The sequence below is a fragment of the Mesoplodon bidens genome (genome assembly GCF_964165515.1).
Source record: "Mesoplodon bidens genome assembly, chromosome: 20".
In the NCBI taxonomy this organism is placed as follows: Eukaryota; Metazoa; Chordata; class Mammalia; order Artiodactyla; family Ziphiidae; genus Mesoplodon; species Mesoplodon bidens.
Window position 1 is genome coordinate 11,244,612 of NC_138181.1, and position 19,515 is coordinate 11,264,126.

A 19,515-nucleotide genomic window follows, 5' to 3' on the forward strand; every position below is an offset into this window, starting at 1 on the left:
ACCTGGGAAAGGAAACAGACATCCAGGTACAGGAGTTACGGAGAGTCCCAAAGAGGATCAACCCAAAGAGGAACACACCAAGACACACTGTAGTGAAAATGACAAAAATTAAAGATAAAGACAGAATGTTAAAAGCAGCAAGGAAAAAGCAACAAGTTACATACAAAGGAACTCCTGTAAGGCTATCATCTGACTTTATAGCAGAAACTCTGCAGGCCAGAAGAGAGTGGCCCCGTATATTTAAAGTGATGAAAGGAAGAAAAACTACAACCAAGAATACTCTAGCTGGCAAGGCTTTCATTCAGATTTGATGGCAAGATCAAAACTTATACAGACAAGCAAATGCCAATAAAAGAGCACCACCAAACCAGCTTTACAAGAAATGTTAAAGGAACTTCTCTATGTGAAAAAGAAAAGGCCACAACTAGAAATATGAAAATTACAAAAGAAAAAATCTTATAGGGAACTTCAAATATACAATAAAGGTAATAAATCAACAGCTTATAAATCTAGTAGGAAGGTTAGAAGAAAAAAGTAGTAAAATCATCTACATCTACAATAAGTAGTTAAGGGATACACAAACAAAAAGGTGATGTCAAAACAGTAAACATTGGGGGTGGGAAGTAAAAATGCAGGGTTGTTAAAACGTGTTTGAACTTAAGAGATCAGCAACTTAAAACAAGCATATATATATATATATATATATATATATATATATATATATATATATATATATTGCTATATACAAACCTCATGGTAATGACAAACCAAAAATCTATAGTAGATATACACACACAAAAGAGAAAGGCATCCAAACATAACACCAAATGTAGGCATCAAATCATAAGAAAAGAGAAAAAAGGAAGAGGACCTCAACAAAAAAGAACTACAAAAACAACTCCGAAACAATTAACAAAATGGGAATAAGTACATACATATCAATAATTAATTTAAATGTAAAAGGACTAAATGCTCCAATCAAAGGCACAGAGTGGCTGAATGGATACAAAAACAACACCCATACATATGCTTCCTACAAGAGACTCACTTCAGATCTAAACATATGACAAATCCACAGCTAATATCATACTCAAATGTGAAAAGCTGAAAGCATTTCCTCCAAGATCAGGAATAAGACAAGGATTTCCACTCTCACCAATTTTATTCAACATAGTATTGGAAGTCCTAGCCACAGCAATCAGACTAGAAAAAGAAATAAAAGGAATCCACATTGGGAACAAAGAAAGAAAACTGTCACTTTTTGCAGATGACATGATACTATATATAGAAAATCCTAAAGACACCACCAAAAAACTACTAGAACTTATCAATGAATTCAGTAAATGTGCAGGATACAAAATTAACATACGGAAATGTGATACATTTCTATACATTAACAACAAAGTATCAGAAAGAGAAATTGAGAAAACAATCCCATTAACAATTGCTGTTAAAATGATCATACTACCCAAGGAAATCTATAGATTCAATGCAATTTCTATCAAAATATTAATGGCATTTTTCACAGAGCTAGAACAAATAATTATAAAATTTGTATGGAAGCACAACAGACTCCAAATAGCCACAGAAATCTTGAAAAAGAACAGAGTTGGAGGTATCACACTACCTGATTTCAAACTATGGTACAAAGTGTCAGTCATCCAACAAGTATGGTACTGGCACAAAAACAGACACATGGATAAGTGGAACAGAACAGAAAGCCCAGAAACAAACTCACACACTTATGGTCAATTAATCTATGACAAAGAAGGCAAGAATATAAAATGGAGAAAAGACGGCCTGTTCAATAAATTGTGTTGGGAAAACTGGACAGCTACATGCAAAAGAAACAAACTAGACTACTCTCTCACACTATGTAGAAAAATAAATTCAAAACAGATTAAAGCCTTAAAGGTAAGACCTTAAACCATAAAACTTCTAGAAGTAAACAGGCAGTAAGCTCTTTAGACATTGATCTTAGTAATATTTTTTTGTGTCTGTCTCTTCAGGCAAGGGAAACAAAAGCAAAAATAAATAAATGGGACTACATCAATCTGAAAAGCTTTTGTACAGTGAAGGAAACTATCAACAAAATGAAATGGTGGCCTATTGAATGGGAGAAGATACTTGCAAATGACATAGCTAATAACAGGTTGATATTTAAAATATACAAGGAACTCATACAATTCAACATCAATAAAACAACCCAACTGAAAAAGTGTGTAGAGGACCTGAATAGCCCTTTTCCAAAGAAGACATACAGATGGCCAACAGGCACATGAAAATATGCTCAACATCGTTAGTCATTACGGAAACTGAATCACAAGAAGATACTACCTCACACCTGTCAGAAGGGTTATTATCAAAAAAGACAACAAATAGCAAGTGTTGGCAAGGACGTGGAGAAAAGGAAACCCTCATGCACTGTTGGTGGGAATGTAAATTGGTACAGTCACTATGAAAAACAGTATAGAGATTCTTCAAAATTTCAAAACAGAACTACCATATGATTTGTCAATTCCACTCCTGTGTGTTTATCTGAAGAAACAAAAATGCAAATTAGAAAAGATACATGCATCCCTATGTTCACTAGAGCATTATTTACAATAGTTAAGGTATGGAAACAACCTAAGTGCCCATCAATAGATTAGTGGGAATAGAAGATGTGGTGTGTATATATATATATATATATATATATATACACACACACACACACACACACACACACACACACACACAGTGGAAATTAGCCATAAAAAAGAAGGAAAGCTTGCCATTTGTGATAACATGGATGGAACTAGGGGGCATTATGCTAAGTGAAATAAGTCAGGCAGAGAAAGATAAATACTGTATGATTTCACTAATATGTGGAATCTAAAAAACAAAACAAATGAACTAACAGAGCAAAACAGAAACAGTTATAGAATCAGAGAACAAAGAGGTGGTTTCTGGGGTAGGGGGGGAGAAATAGGTGAGGGAGATTAAAAGGTGCAAACTTCTAGCTGCAAAATAAATGAATCACAGGTATAAAATGTACTGTGGGGACTTCCTTGGCGGTCCAGTGGTTAAGACTCTGCACTTCCACTGCAGGGAGCGCCAGTTCGATCCCTGGTCGGGCAACTAAGATCCCACATGCCTCTCAGCGTGGCCAAAATAAATAAATAAAATAAAATAGTTAAAATAAAATAAATAAAAGTAAAATATTTAAAATAAAATGGGGAACACAGTAACTATGTACTATCTGTATGGTGACATATAACTAGACTTATCATGGTGATCATTTTGAAATGTATAGAAATATCAAATCACTACGTTGTATAACAGGACTAACAAAACAAACAAAAAACTCATAGAAAAAGAAATCAGATGTGTGGGGGGAAGGGGAACTGCATGAAGGCAGTCAAAGTCACAAACTCCCAGTTATAAGTAAGTACTAGGGATGTAATGTACAATGTTATAAATATAATTAACATTGCTCTATGTTATGTATGAAATTTGTTGAGAGTGAATCCTAAGAGTTCTCATCACATGAGAACATATGTAAAACATATGTAAAAAATTTCTTTAATTATTTATCTATATGAGATGATGGATGTTCATAAACTTATTGTGATAATCATTTCATGATGGATGTAAATCAAATCATTATGCTGTATACCCTAAATTTATACAGTGCTATATGTCAGTTATATTTCAGGAAAACTGGAAGAAAAAACAGAATAGATAAATTTTATTTTTTATATGCATTACAAACTAAATCTACCTAAGAGAAAGTTTTGAGCTTCTGGGTGTGGTTGTATGTAAATTCTTGCATATACAGAAAAAATATGGTTATGTATGTGTATGATAGCTCTGTCTAGGTGAAATACAACTGAAATAATGGCAGGGAGAAAACCAAATATCCATTATGTAAATTCCCAGATGTATATAAACAACTCTTCAAACTTCTATTTCCTCTATCTTTCCCTTGACCAAATTAAGAATCAAACACTTTGAAAGTTTGAATCTCTTCTATTTCAATGGTTTTTCAATGTTTATTCATATGTTTGTACTACATATATAATATGATAGATAATTCATTGAATTGTAAGTTGTTTGAAGCAGGAATTTTGTCATCTTTATGGTTGGTATCACTTATTACCTGCACAGTTCTAAGCAAACATAGAACCAACTGTCTGTTGATTCTTCCTAATAACAAGAAACTTTCGTTAAACAGACTGTACTGTGCTTAGTCCTGAGCTTTCTCAAAGATTTCACAGAAATTGTATATTAATCAAAATTTAACATAATTACCATAATTACCATATACCACTAATAAAAATAACTTCAGACAATATTTCCATAAGATGAGTCACTCTGCATATGCAGTACAACTTTGTAAGGTAAGGAGGTAACTGACATTTATTGAGCGCCTATTATCAGCCAGATATTTTATTCACTTGATTATTTAATCCTCACAACAAACCAAAGAGGTTGGTATTGTCATCAACATTTTATAGAAACTGAATTAAAGTTCAGAGAAGCTAGAAACCTCCTCAAACTCAGATAGTTTGTACATTAGCAGGATCAGTATTCACACACAGTTATCTAAGACTCCAAATTCAGGTACTTTTTACTCAAAATTTCATCTTTGAACAGTAAATAATGCAATAAAATATTTATATTAAATATTAATAGATATTTTACTATAAACCATAAATTTTGACGATCTTAGCATCAAAACTGAAAGGTGAAGAAAACTTTTAAATAAAAAAACTATATAATATTTTTGATCTGGGAATTATTTATAGCTAACTGTATATAATCCCTAATTATTCACCTTTTCGCTGCCCATATGGCAGTTCTTAACTAAGAATGTGTGTTCTCAAAGTTTACTTGAATCAATTATCTGAAGTTTTTCCTAACATTCATTTGGTTGCGATTTTACACTCTAAATTCTAATGCTATGTTATTTTGCTCCCAAATTATTTTATAAAGGCTTATTGAAACTATGATATAACTAGCCTAAGTTCTGTATTCAAAGAACAGAGAAATTATGTGACAGAAGGAAATTATGCAAAAAAATTGTTGTACTCTCTACCATTTTTCTGAAGTTGGGGTTAGCACTTGACAGCATTTTATAGTATTTCATTTTTCTTTCAGGGTCTGTCTCTTGTCTACACTTCTTTCCCAACATTCCATATTCTCACTGTTCTTGTGTATCCTTACACCACCATTTTAATACCTCTTGGGTTTTTCTACTCCTCAAATAAGAAGAGATACCAGCACACTGATAAGTAACTTACTTGATTAATTGCATCCTCACAACAACTGTGAGATATACCTATCATGATCTTCATTTTTCAGATGAGAAAAATAAGGGTTAGGGAAAATAGCAAACAAGTGAAAGATTCCAAAGCCCACATTCTCCTCAATGTATTCCTTACTCCAAGATGGTATCTCCTCTTCCCCAATCAAATTCCCATAGCTTAGTAAAATTGGTCTTAGTAAGAAATTAAGAGAAAGCAATAAGAATAAAATAATTCAATTTCTTTGGATAACTGATAACTCCATACTCCTTCTAAATGTTTTTGCCTTTTTGTAAAATGATGCAACTGGATAGGTAAGCAAACCTTCACCATGAGTTTTCCCTAAGTTCCTACATTCATAGCTTTTGCCATTTTCTATGCTCTTTCCTCCCTCCACTTCTGAACTCATTTGTTTGTGTAGACTATGTTAAAAGTTACCCACTTTTAAAAAGTAGATATAAATTGCATCATCAAAATAATACACTAGGAGGATTACTGAACTAAAGAATGAAGTTTGTACGAATACATTTTAATGTTCTTTTGCTACTTGGTTTAAATCAATTCCAATATATTAACTGTCCTCTATATGAAGTCAATATGGAGTAGAGAAAATAACAAAAGCTTTGAGTTAGATAAACCTGTTGACTAGTACCAATCTTGTGACTTATGAGCTTTTAAGCAAAGTGATCAAACTCTCTAAGTCTCAGTTTTCTCATCTACAAGATACGGATAGTACCCATCCATTTCTTAGGGTTGTTAGGAGGATTAAATGTTAATAAACAAGTAAAGTACCTAATTCAACTCTTTGGCTTATAGTGAGTACCCAATAAATCACTGGTGACATTACTGATATCAGCTGAAGTTGGCTACTTATTATCTGTATACCCAATGTAGAGTCACTTGGCTCTCTCTCTCTGTACTCCAGGGCTTAAAAAAAAAAAAAAAAACACATGGAAAAAGACAAATGGAAATAATAATATTTGCCTTACTTACTCACATGCCTTCTTTGAAAATTATATAAAATAATGAATGAGATGTACTCCAGAAATGTAAAAGATATATCTATCTACATTTATAGATAGATCTTATATATTCATTTATATATCTTACATATATATGCATATAAAATTGTTAGATTTTATAAAAGTTAAGATAATACTTGCTCTACACACATCAAGAAAGTTTTTTAAGAAACTGGACAATATGTATGAAAGCAGTTTAAATGTCATAAAGCACCATACAAATCCAAAAGTTTATTAACACAGATTCTAAAGCCGGAATGCCTGGGTTCAAAACTCAGGACTGCCACAACCAGCTCTCTGACCACTGATAGTTATCCTTTTATAATTCAGTTTCTTATCTGTAAAGATGAGAATAATAGGACCTACCCTAAAGAGACGTGAGGATCAAATGACTTAACATATGTAAAGTGTTTGAAATAGTCTCTAGCACATAGCAAGCACAATGTAAATATTTGTTATTTTTATTATCATTAATCCCAGACTCTGGGTGACCTACACAAAACATCTTGTCATATCATACTTGAGAACAGTTGGCCAAATGGACAATAGGCCCAGAATGGTAATTTTCATATTGCTTATATAGCTATATAAATTTTATATTTGATTAATAAATGTTATTATATTTAATTTATTATACATTTAATTTAATGAAATTATATATTTTATACATATAAAATATTGTTTTTATATATAATCCATGGAGAACTATATTGTAATAAAATGTGTGTATATAAAAATATATAGGTTTGTGTTTGAGTTATTTTTAGAATGTAAGAGTTAACCTTAGGTGGTGTTTAGAAATAACTATAAAAAGAGCATGTTTTCAGAAATTAATGGCTTGTTTTCACTTTTGACTTTTGATCGTTCTTCAGTTATGAATAGGTCACACTTAACATAGGCCCTTTTTACAAATAAAAACTGTAGAACACTAATGACATCTGCTATAGCCCTTGTACGATATACTATGTGGGGAACACTGGCAAATTTAGAAATCACTGTAACTAATCCATCACATACTTGTATGATTTTACAATTTAAAAAACACTTTCCCATTTTATTTTCTCATTTTATTCCTATATCACTCTGAAATAAGAGAACAGGCATAATCATTCCCATTTTAAAGATGACAAAAATAAATCTAAGCAAGGCCTAGTAATTTATCCAAAGTCACACAAATATTATATTCTTTAGATCATAGTTTTTCCACAACATTAATATACTCTAAAAGCAAAACAGAAAATTTTGTCTAAAAACAAAGGCCACTTGTTTTGGCCTACGACATATCTTTAAAGATCCTTATTAAGTGATTTCTTAAAATACACAGCCTATGGAGAATTCCTTTGCTAATGTATCTTGCAGACTGGATTTGCTATCTTTGACTGTTCTTAATGCTAACCTCCCACCATACTATTCTTAGGCTTAAAATATCATATTTATATTTTGTGGTCCTTGGTCCATTTATAGTTAATTCATGCTATAAGCAAATACTAAAATTTTTCACTTCAGTTATTTAAAACAAAATAAATACAAAAAAATAAATAAATCTTATTTTTTAAAAACTTACATGGCTTTTGGACTCATTACGCAGATGGCTCCTGAACATCGACATTTCCTTGGGTCATCATATGATATGCCCAGACTGAGTCCCAGCATCTGGGTGACAATAACTGAAAATGCCTCCAAAGTTATCCCCTTGGGAAACTACATTAACAACAAGGAAAATTCAAATAAAAGACAATTCACTGACGGGTGGTAAAAGTAATATTTTTCTAATTATGAACATTTTATTGATTTATCGAATACTTAAGATTATGGAAATGCAGTTCATTGGACAAGTAAGAAGCTGAAGATCTTCTTATGAAATTTTATTGAGATATAAGCCATATTGAGCCTATGTCTAGCTTTGCCATGATTTAACAATTGAATGCTTTTAAGATAATTCTTAAATAATTGTCCTAACTATATAAAAGGGCTATTTTTACATTAGATTTTTGGCTATATGGACTATGATCTTCCATTTACCTAATTTCTTAGAACAGCTGTCATGTTCATTCAGGAGAGTCCACATGATACTCCACCTCCCAGCTCACAAAGTGGCCACATAACCAAATTCCTCAGTTGTAAGTACGCTATCTGCTTCCTGCCAAGATTTTCAATGACACAGTAACTAGTATCAGGAGAAACCACAGAAAACAGACCCTCAGGAAAGCATTCTTCTGATTAGGCTGTCACATATTTAATGAGTGTATAAATATCTTCCTTGCCAAGGAGAAATGGGACACTGGTAATTCATGATATGCAATGACATCATAATTTCTCAATTTTTGCCAAATGTGGCATAAGTTAAGGTGCAGGTAGAGGTCAACTTGTGAGGAACATCAAGGCACTTCACTGTTATAAAGACAAGCTATAATAAATATTTTGGGGTCAACTGGCTTCTTCTGGTAGTGCTAGAGGAAGCACATTATGAAAAACAGAAAGGAAAAACTGTAAATGAACAACTGATAATGCAAATAAGCAATCAGAAAGCCTCTGCAGCAGCACTGTGGTGACTATCACCTCCTGCAGTTGTTGGTTTGATACAGCTGAGGACCAAGCTCAGGGCCTAGCTATAAGTACTGTAGGGACCCAGCTCCAATTTAACTATCAAACCTACCAGGTTTGGTGTGGAAGAAGTCAGAATCTGAAACTTGTGGTGGGAACAACTGGAGTGACATGAACAAATATCCCTGGACGTCCCTTGCCCATAGAGTAAGCCTCTCTCTAAACAGTGAAAGAGGGCTTCCCCAGTGGAGCAGTGGTTAAGAATCCACCTACCAATGCAGGGGACATGGGTTCGAGCCACAGCCCGGGAAGATCCCACATGCCGTGGAGCAACTAAGCCTGTGCACTACAACTACTGAGCCTGAGCTCTAGAGCCCGCGAGCCACAACTACTGAAGCCCCCGTGCCACAATTGCTGAAGCCTGCGCACACCTAGAGCCCATGCTCCACAATAAGAAGCCCATGCACCACAACGAAGAGTAGCCCCCGCTCGCCGCAACTAGAGAAAGCCCGTGCACAGCAACGAAGACCCAACACAGCCAAAAATAAATTAATTAATTTAAAAAAAACAATGAAAGAGCCTCTACATTTAAAAAAATGACACTTTTAATGACAAAACCTGGGACATTTGTCTCATCACCCCTCATTGTCTCCAGGTCCATAATAAGAATTAAATTGCAACAGGAGTGATATCACCAAGATGGCAACATAGGTCTTTCCCAACTTCACTCCCCCTCACAAGAAGAACAACTAGCAACTATTCATAGACATCACTGAGAAAATTCTAGAACATGGAGGTGAGGCTGAAGCAGCCCCTGTAACAGAGACCAAGACAGTCCTCATTAGAAGGTTAGGAGGAGCAGATATACCCTGAATGCATTGCCCCTCCCCAAGACTGGTGCAGCACCACACCGAGAGGTCTTCCCAGAGCCTACAGTCCCTCAAGTGGGAAAGGAGCCTAGAGTGGACATCCAGATCCCCTAGTATTGTGGGTCACTTCTGGGAGCCCCTAATCTGGTCTTACCTCATAAGAATCATAAAGGATAAGTGAGATTTGACCCCTGGGAATCTGATCATGACAGAGAAGGCAGGAAGGGCTTGCAGCAATCACTGCTTGGATCTTGGCAGGCCGAGTTCCCATTTATAGCACCTGTAGTTGCCAGCTACCAGCTCTGCTCATCTGCAGAGCCAGGACAGTGGAACAGAATGACAAGGGAAGTCAATGAGGTATAGGAATGCCTGATTTGAGTCCTCAGATGAAAAGCCTTGCCAGCCCTGGAACCTGGTCTGCTACCCACCTCCACCCAGTCAGGGGAGCTCTTCATAGCCCTGCCTAATGCCTAGTATAGCTCCTGGCTCCCCCTGACCAGAAGCCTGGTCAGAACACCTGGTAGCTGCATAGTGCAGCAACACTTGAGCAGAGAGTATGGCAGACAGAGTTGATTGTTCACAGAGCAAAGCCTGTGGCACTGTTTGGCCAGGAAACTTGGAATGCCAGTTAGATTGAGTCAAGACCACAAACAAAGAGCTAAGCTGGTTTTCCCACTACACCTGGACAAGGACACATATTCATAGCCCTGCCCACTGCTACATATAGCCTTCAGAAAGCCCAACCAACAAATCTAGCCAGAGCACACAGGAAGCTGTGCCGCCCATCCAACAACCCTGCTTACAGTGGCACTTGAACAGAGAGCACAGCGCATGGTTTTCCCCATCTTCAGAGCAAAACCCAGTGGCCCCATGTGTCCAAGGAATTAAGGGCACAGTCTGCTTAATGTGGGTCAACAAACAATGAGCCATGCAGGTCATGTGCTCCCTGTCAGGGCATGGAAGCTAATTCATCTCCCAGCTACTGCTGAGTAAAGTTCCCTGCCTGACCTTCTAGGAAGCCTGACCAGTGAATCTAAAGAACCACAGAGTATATCCTACTGCCTCGCTTGGGCAGGGAACCACACTATCAGTCCTATCCAACAGTTAACAGCCAGTGGTACCCCCTCCCCTGACCTCAGAGGTTGGGCAGTGGCCTTGCCCAAAAATAGATCCTGCCTGCCCAAGGACATGTCCAGAAACCTAAACTGAGCTGACTAATGAAGAACTGTCTCTGCCAAAGTGAGCCTGTAAAGTCTGGAAGAGGAGACCAATAACTCAAATGCACAGGTACCAAAGTAAGGAATGAAGGAGCAAGAAAAATCAGGTGGATGTGACACCATCAAATGAAAGTAAAAATGCTGACAAATAACTAACCCAAAATAAATGGAGATCTATGAAGTGTCAGAGAAATAATTTAGAATAATCTTCTTAAAGAAGTTTAGTGAATTATAAGAACACACAGATGACCAAATGAAATTAGTAAAACAATGAATGAACAAAATAGGTTCAACAAAGTAACAGAAACCATTAAAAAGAGATATCTTAGAGCTGAAAAACATAACGGAAGCATTCAATAGAGAGCTTCAACAGGAGACTCGACCATGCAGAATAAAGAATCAGTGATCTAGAAAGCAGAAATATTTAAAAATATCCAGTCAGAGGAGCAAAAATAAAAAAAGAATGAAAAAGAAAGCAAGCCTACAGGACTATGGGACAGACAAACACACACACACACACACACACACACACACACACACACACCAATAACCATAAATGGGAATTCCAGAAGGAAAAGAAAAAGGGACAGAAAGTACATTTAAAGCAATAATGGCTGAAAATTTCCAAAAACTGGAAAAGAAATGGACATCCAAATATATGAGGCACAAAGGACCCCAAATAGGTTGAACTTGAATAGGGCTACACCAGGACACATTATAATTAAAGTGTCAAAAGTAAAGACAGGGGCTTCCCTGGTGGCGCAGTAGTTGGAAGTCCGCCTGCCAATGCAGGGAACGCGGGTTCGTGCCCTGGTCCGGGAGGATTCCACATGCCGCGGAGCGGCTGGGCCCGTGAGCCATGGCCTCTGAGGCTGCGTGTCTGGAGCCTGTGCTCCACTACGGGAGAGGCCACAGTGGTGAGAGGCCTGCGTACCACAAAAAAAAAAAAAAAAAAAAAAAAAGTAAAGACAAAGAAAGAATTTTGAAAGAAGAGAGGAAAAAAACCAAGTTACATACAAGGGAACCCCCATAAGACTATCAGCAGGTTTCTCAACAGAAATATTTCAGGTGAGGAGAAAATGGGATTATATATTCAAAATACTGAAAGAAAAAAAACTGTCAACCAAGAATTCTATGCCCAGCAAAACTGTGCTTCAGAAATGAAGAAGAGACCATGATTCCCAAACAAATAAAAGCTGAGGGAGTTCATCATCACTAGACATGCCTTACTAGAAATGCGAAAGGGAGTTCTTTGAACTGAAGTAAAATAATGCTAATTAACATCATTAAAACATGAGAAAGTAGCATAAAACTCACTGCTAATGGTAAATATATAGTCAAAGTTAGGTTCTGTAATAGTGTAATGGCGGTGCATAATTCACTCTAGTCTAAAAGTGAAAAAACAAATATACTAAAAATAATCATAGTACAATATATGTTATAGGATACACAATATAAAAAATATGTATACTATAACATCAATAACCAAAAAAAGAATAAGAACCTGAGGGAGAAGTAAAAGTATAAAGTTAAAAAATGCTACTGAGAGGCAGGAGATCAAGATGGCAGAGTGGAGGAACCTGGAACTCACCTCCTCACACAAATACATCAAAAATACATCTACATGCAGACCAAGTCTCACAGAATACCTACTGAAAGCAGGCAGACGATCTCATACAACCAAAGCTGCAAGAAAGATCCCCACATAGTGGAGTAGGATGAAGGGAAAAGGGAGGAGAAGCGGAATCGGGATGGGACCTGTGCCCATGGGAGGGAGCTGTGAAAGAGGAAAGGTTCCCTCACCCCAGGAACCTCCTTCACCAGTTGTGAGGTCTGGTGGGACAAATAGGGAGCTTTAGAGGTTCAAGGGGAGAGTGTGGCCCAGCAGGGTACAGAGAGACCAGCACAGACTGCCCTTGCCATGTCACTGCACTTTCCACATGCCTGCTAGTGGATTCTGAAACTTGGGCTTCAGAGGACAGTCTGGGGAGAGAACTCAGTTTGGCTGTACAGAGACAGCCCAAAGGGCCTGGAGTGTGGCCCAAGTTGCAACTGGGGGTACGTGCAGGATGGAGCATGGGTTCACCATAAGAGCCCCATTGTCAACACATGAAAGGAGGGTCATGGGTCTACCATACCAGCCTCCTTGTCAGCATGCTCACAACAGGGCACGGTTCCCACTGCCGAGGGTTTTGCAAACTTTTGGAGCACCCACACATGCAAGTGGGGGCTGAAATCTAAGCCAATTATCCATGGTCCCACAGTGGGCACGGTGGTATGGCGTTGGTGGGATCTCAGGCCGGCGGGTTTTGGGACTAGGACCACAAATGCATGCCGGACACCTGAGCCAATTATTGGTACTACCATGGCAGAGATGATGCCAGGTGCCAGAAGCAGCGAACTTTGTGGACACACACACCAAGTGGCAGGCAACACCACAGAGTCACACATCTTGGTGGACAGTACCTGGGGAGGAATGCACAGCAGCTCCTGTCCCAGAGAGAGTGCCCCAGTCCCACCTATCTCATACTGCAGCTTAGAAATGGATCTGGGGGCTTCTACTCCAACAACCGGGGAGCCGACCCCATCCCCAAAAGGGCTGTGACAACCACAGAGCAAAGACGAGTCTCTGCACAACATCCAGTGCAGGCTCTGGTCACAACACCAAGCACACCCCCTTATCAAGGGGACAAGGGCCAGCACACCCTGAGAAAGATATGGCAAGCATCCATACCAAAAACAGCCCTTGAGTCAAAAATATTGGACTCACACAATCTACACAGGGTCACTCCCACATAAAAACAGCCCTTCAGACCACAGTAGATAATGGTTTCTCCTAAATTCATAGAGTCAGAAAACTATATAATTAAAATGAAACGGCAGAGCAACTACTCCCAATGCAAAGAACAAGAGAAATCCCCTGAAAAAATAAGCAATGAAACAGACCTCCCAAATCTACCAGACCCCAAGTTCAAAAAGCAGGTAATAAAAATGCTGAAGGAATTAAGAAAGATTATCGCGGGCTTCCCTGGTGGCGCAGTGGTTGAGAGTCCGCCTGCCAATGAGGAGGACACGGGTTCGTGCCCCAGTCCAGGAAGATCCCACATGCCGCGGAGAGGCTGGGCCCTTGAGCCATGGCCGCTGAGCCTGCACGTCTGGAGCCTGTGCTCCACGACGGGAGAGGCCACAGCAGTGAGGGGCCCACGTACTGCAAAAAAAAAAAAAGAAAGATTATCAACAGAAATACACATTACTGAAACAAGGAACTAGAAACTATAAAAAGGAGCCAAATAAAATTAGACAATTCAATTGCCGAGATAAAAAATGAGCTAGGGGAATTCCCTAGCACTCCAGGGGTTAGGACTCCATGCTTCCACTGCAGGGGGCATGGGTTTGGGGAACTAAGATCTCACAAGACGTGTGGCAAAAAAAAAAAAAAAAGAGCTAAAGGCAATAAATAGCAAACTAAATAATGCAGAAGAACAAATAAATGATCTGGAATATAGAATAATAAAAGTTAATCAGAACAGCAGCTTGAAAGACAAATGAAAAAAATGAAAGCAACATATGAAATCTATGGGATAATATAAATCATGCCAATCTACAAATAATAGGAATCCCAGAAGGAGAAGAAAGAGGAAAGGGGATCAAAAATATGCTTGAAGAAATTATGGCTGAAAAACTCCCAAACCTAAAGAAGGAAACAGATATCCAGGTACAGGAAGCACAGAGGGTCTCAAACAAGGTGAACACAAAGACACCTACACCAAGACATAACATAATTAAAATGGCAAAAGATAAAGAGAGGGTTCGAAAGGCAACGAGAAAAAGAGTCAGTTACAAGGGAACCCACATAAGGCTATCAGCTGATCTCTCTACAGAAACTTTGCAGGCCAAAAGGGAGTGGCAAGATATATTCAAAAGTCCTGAAAGGGAAAAACCTGCAACCTAGGATACTCTATCAAGCAAGATTATCATTTAGAATAGAAGGAGAGATAAAGGATTTCTCAGGCAAGAAAAATCTAAAAGAATACAGCAATACTAAACCTATCCTAAAAGAAATAATGAAAGGTCTTCTCTAAATAGAAAGAAGCAAGAATCTATAGGAAAGGGAAAACTACAATAGGAAAGGCAAATATATAAAAAAAGATTAAAGATCATTTAAATAAGCCAGTATATAGATTAAAAAACAATCGAAAAGTTCTGTGAAAGCGATTATAACTACAACGAACAGCAAAGAAATAAACATGAAGATGTAAAAATCACAAAATTTGGGGGAAGGGAGTAAGAAAATGTAGATCTTTTAGAATGTGTTTGAGCTTATATGACTACCAGTCTAAAGCAAGTAGATATAGTTATGGGCTTACATACTTGAAAACTAGGGTAACCACAAATCAAACATATAATAGATTCACAAAAACCAAAAACAAAGGAACTCGAGCATAATACAAAAGAAAACCATCAAACTACAGGAGAAAAAACAAAAATAATAAGGAACAAAGAAGAAATACAAAATCAACTGGAAAACAAGGTTTAAAATGGAAATAAATATATACTTCTCAGTAATTACTTCAAATGTCAATGGAGTAAATGCTCCTATCAAAAGACACAGAGTGGCAGACTGGATAATAAAACAAGAACCTACAACGTGCTGCCTACTAGAGAACCACATTAGGGCCAAAGATACATATAGATTGAAAGTGAGGGGTTGGAAAAGATATTTCATGCAAGTGGAAATGACAAGAAAACAGGGGTAGCAATACTCATATCAGACAAAATAGATTTTAAAACAAAGCCCATAAAGATAACCTCAAAATGGCTTAAAGACTTAAATATAAGACAGGATACCAAAAAAGTACTAGAAGAGAACACAGGAAAGACATTCTCTGACATCAATTGTAGTGATGTTTTCTTAGGTCAGTCTCCCAAGGCAATAGAAATAAAAGCAAAAATAAACAAATGGGACCTAATCAAACTTACAAGCTTTTGCATAGCAAAGGAAACCATATAATGAAAAGACAACCCAGAGACTGGGAGAAAATATTTGCCAATGATGCTACTGACAAGGGCTTAATTTCTAAATATAAAAACACCTCATACAACTCAGTAACAAAAAAACAAACAAACCAATCAAAAAAAGGGCAGAAGACCTAAATAGACATTTCTCAAAAAAAGACATACAGATGGCCAATAAGCACATGAAAAGCTGCTCAACATCACCAATTATCAGAGAAATGCAAATCAAAACTACAATGAGATATCACCTAACACCAGTCAGAATGCCCATCATCAAAAAATCTATAAACAATAAGTGCTGGAGAGGGTGTGGAGAAAAGGGAACCCTCCTACACTGTTAGTGGGAATGTAAATTGGTGCAGCCACTATTGAAAACAGTATGGAGGTTCCTTAAAAAACGAAAAGTAGAGTTACAATAGGATCCAGCAATCCCACTCCTGGGTATATATCTGGAAAACATGAAAACTTTAATTCAAAAAGATACTTGCACCCCAATGTTCACAGCAGCACTATTAACAATAGCCAAGACGTGGAATCAACTAGTGTCCATCAATAGATAATTGGCTTAAGAGGATGTATATACAATGGAATATTACTCAGCCATAAAAAAGAATGAAATATTGCCATTTGTAGAAACATGCATGGACCTAGAGAGTATTGGGCACCCAAAAAGTGCCTTTGGTTTTTAAGTAAAAATAAAAGACATATTTTTCATTTTCATCAAGATCTTTATTGAACAACATATTCACCATTTTGTTCCACTACCTTCTGCCATTTTTCAGGCAACTTTATAATTCCATCTTCCCAAAACTTTTTATCTTTTTGAGCAAAGAACTGTTCCACATGTCTGTTACAGTCTTCCAGGGAATTGAAATTTCTTCCATTAAGAAAATTGTGTAAAGACCAAAAAAATGGAAATCCAAAGGTGCAATGTCTGGTGAATATGGAGTATGAATCAGAACGTCCCAGCCAAGCTGTAACAGTTTTTGCCTGGTCATCAAAGAAACACGCAGTCTTGTGTTATCCTGATGGAAGATTATGTGTTTTCTGTTAACTAATTCTGGATGCTTTTCATCGAGTGCTGCCTTCAGTTGGTCTAATTGGGAGCAGTACTTGTTGGAATTAATCATTTGGTTTTCCAGAAGGAGCTCATCATAGAGGACTCCCTTCCAATCCCACCACATACACAACATCACCTTCTTTGGATGAAGACCAGCCTTTGGTGTGGTTGGTGGTGGTTCATTTCACTTGCCCCATGATCTCTTCCATTCCACATTATTGTACAGTTTCCACTTTTCACAATTTGCTTTAAAAACAGAATGTTTTCTTTACGTCTAAGTAGAGAATTGCATGCGGAAATACGGTCAAGAAGGTTTTTTTCACTTAACTTTTGTGGAACCCAAACATCAAAGTGATTAACATAACCAAGCTGGGGCAAATGATTTTCCATGCTTGATTTGGTTATTTTGAGTATGTCAGCTATCTCCCACATGGTATAATGTTGACTATTCTCAATTAATGTCTCGATTTGATCGCTATCAACTTCAACTGGTCTACCTGATCATGGAGTGTCACCCAGCGAGAAATCTCCAGCAAAAAACTTTGTAAACCACTTTTGACATGTTCGATCAGTCACTGCACCTTCTCCATACATGGCACAAATCATTTTTTGTGTTTCAGTTGCATTTTTACCTTTCTTGAAATAATAAAGCATAATATGCTGAAAATGTTGTTTTTTTCTTTGATCTTCAATATTAAAATGGCTACACAAAAATTCACCAATTTTGATAAATCTTTTTTTAAATGCACACTGATATGACAGCTGTCACATACAATCTAACAAAATTGTTTCAAATGAAGTTAAAGACAACTAAGTGCTACTACAGCCATCTTATAGAAAAAAACCGAATGAGCCTTTTGGCCAACCCAAAATTATACTTAGTGAAGTAAGTCAAACAGAGAAAGACAAATACTATATGATATCACTTACATGTGGAGTCTAAAAAATAATACGAATGAATCTATATGCAAAACAGAAAAAGAATCAAGGACATAGAAAACAAACTAATGGTTACCAAAGTGAGAGGGAGTAGGGAGGTACAAAGAAGGAGTATGGAATTAACAAACTATTATACGTAAAACAGATAAACAATAAGGATCTACTGTATAGCACAGGAAATTACATTCAATACCTTTTAATAACCTATAATGGAATATAATCAGAAAAAATAACTGAATCACTATGTTGTATACCTGAAGCTCACACAATATTGCAAGCAATTATACTTCAATTTAAAAAATGATGGAACTAATAATAGAAACAGAAAAATCTATTAAAATAGTTGGAGACATCAACATCTCTCTATCAGTAATTTACAGATGAAGCAGGTACAAAATTAGGAGGAATACAGATGACATAAAATTCACTATTAATCAATTTGATCTAATTGATATTTATAGAGTACTCCACTTAACAACAGGAACACATTTTTTTAAGCTCACATAGATCACTCAGCAAGATATGCTGCATTCTGGGTTATAGAACATTCCTTTAAACATTTATAAAAATATAAATAAACCATGTTAAGAGTATTCTCAAACTACATGGAATTAAACTAAAAATTAACTGAAAAACAAAAAGATAGCTGAAATTTTCCCAAAATATGTGGAAAATGAACAGTATGATTCTATATAATCACCTGGTCAAAGAGTCTCAAGGTCTCTTTGAATTCAATGAAAATGAAAACACAACTTACCTGAATCTGTGGGATATAGTGAAAATAGTCATTAGAGGGAAATGTATAGTGTTAACGGAACACCTTTGTTTTTGGTCTTTATTTTCAGCCATTGTAATTTCCTAAAAGACTAACAGCGAAAGCGATAAAAGCATCGTTTGTTATAATTTTGGGGTTTTGGTCCCAAAATAGCTCAGGAGAGATAAAAGTGAAAGGAGCATCTTTTGTTATTCATAATATGCCCCTTTCAATCATAGTTTATGTTAATGATGTATTTTTGGAAAGCCCTATGGATGGAGAGGAACCAACTATTTGATTAGAGGGTGGCAACTTTCACCCTGCTCCAGTCCTCTAGGTAGGGAAGAGGGGCTGGAGATTGATTTCAATCACCAATGGCCAGTGATTACACCAATCATGCTAAGGGACAAAATGAAGCCTCCATAAAAGAACCTGAAGGAGTTCAGGGAGCTTCTGGGTTTGTGAACACGTGGAGGTATCAGAAGTGCAGCATTCCTGAGAAGGGTACTGAAGCTCGGCAATACTTCTCCCATATCTTGCCCTATGCATCTCTTCCATCTGAATGTTCCTGAGTTGTACCCTTTTATAATATTGATAATATAGTAAAAATACATATATAAGGAATATGGCAAAATGAGGAGACAGAGGAATATATGTTCCAAACAAGGGAACAAGACAAAACTCCAGAAAAAGAACTAAACAGTGAGAAAAGCAATTTATAGAGTTCAAGGTAATGATCTTAAAGATGCTCAACAAACTCTGAAGAAGAATGGATGAACACAATGATAATTTCAACAGAGTTAGAA

At 36.8% G+C, this 19,515-nt stretch overlaps 1 protein-coding gene across 2 annotated transcripts in view; it reads right to left on the minus strand.

The window, feature by feature from the left end:
* Positions 1-19,515, minus strand: part of ADAM32 (ADAM metallopeptidase domain 32) — a 177,831-nt gene that overhangs the window by 77,828 nt on the left and 80,488 nt on the right. For both annotated transcript variants that reach the window (XR_014014083.1, XM_081220688.1), the window contains exon 11: positions 7,875-8,011. Coding sequence is in view for 1 of the 2 variants with exons in the window: in XM_081220688.1 (XP_081076814.1) it covers positions 7,875-8,011 (137 nt within the window). In the remaining variant the exon portion in view is untranslated. The remainder of the gene's footprint in view (positions 1-7,874; positions 8,012-19,515) is intronic.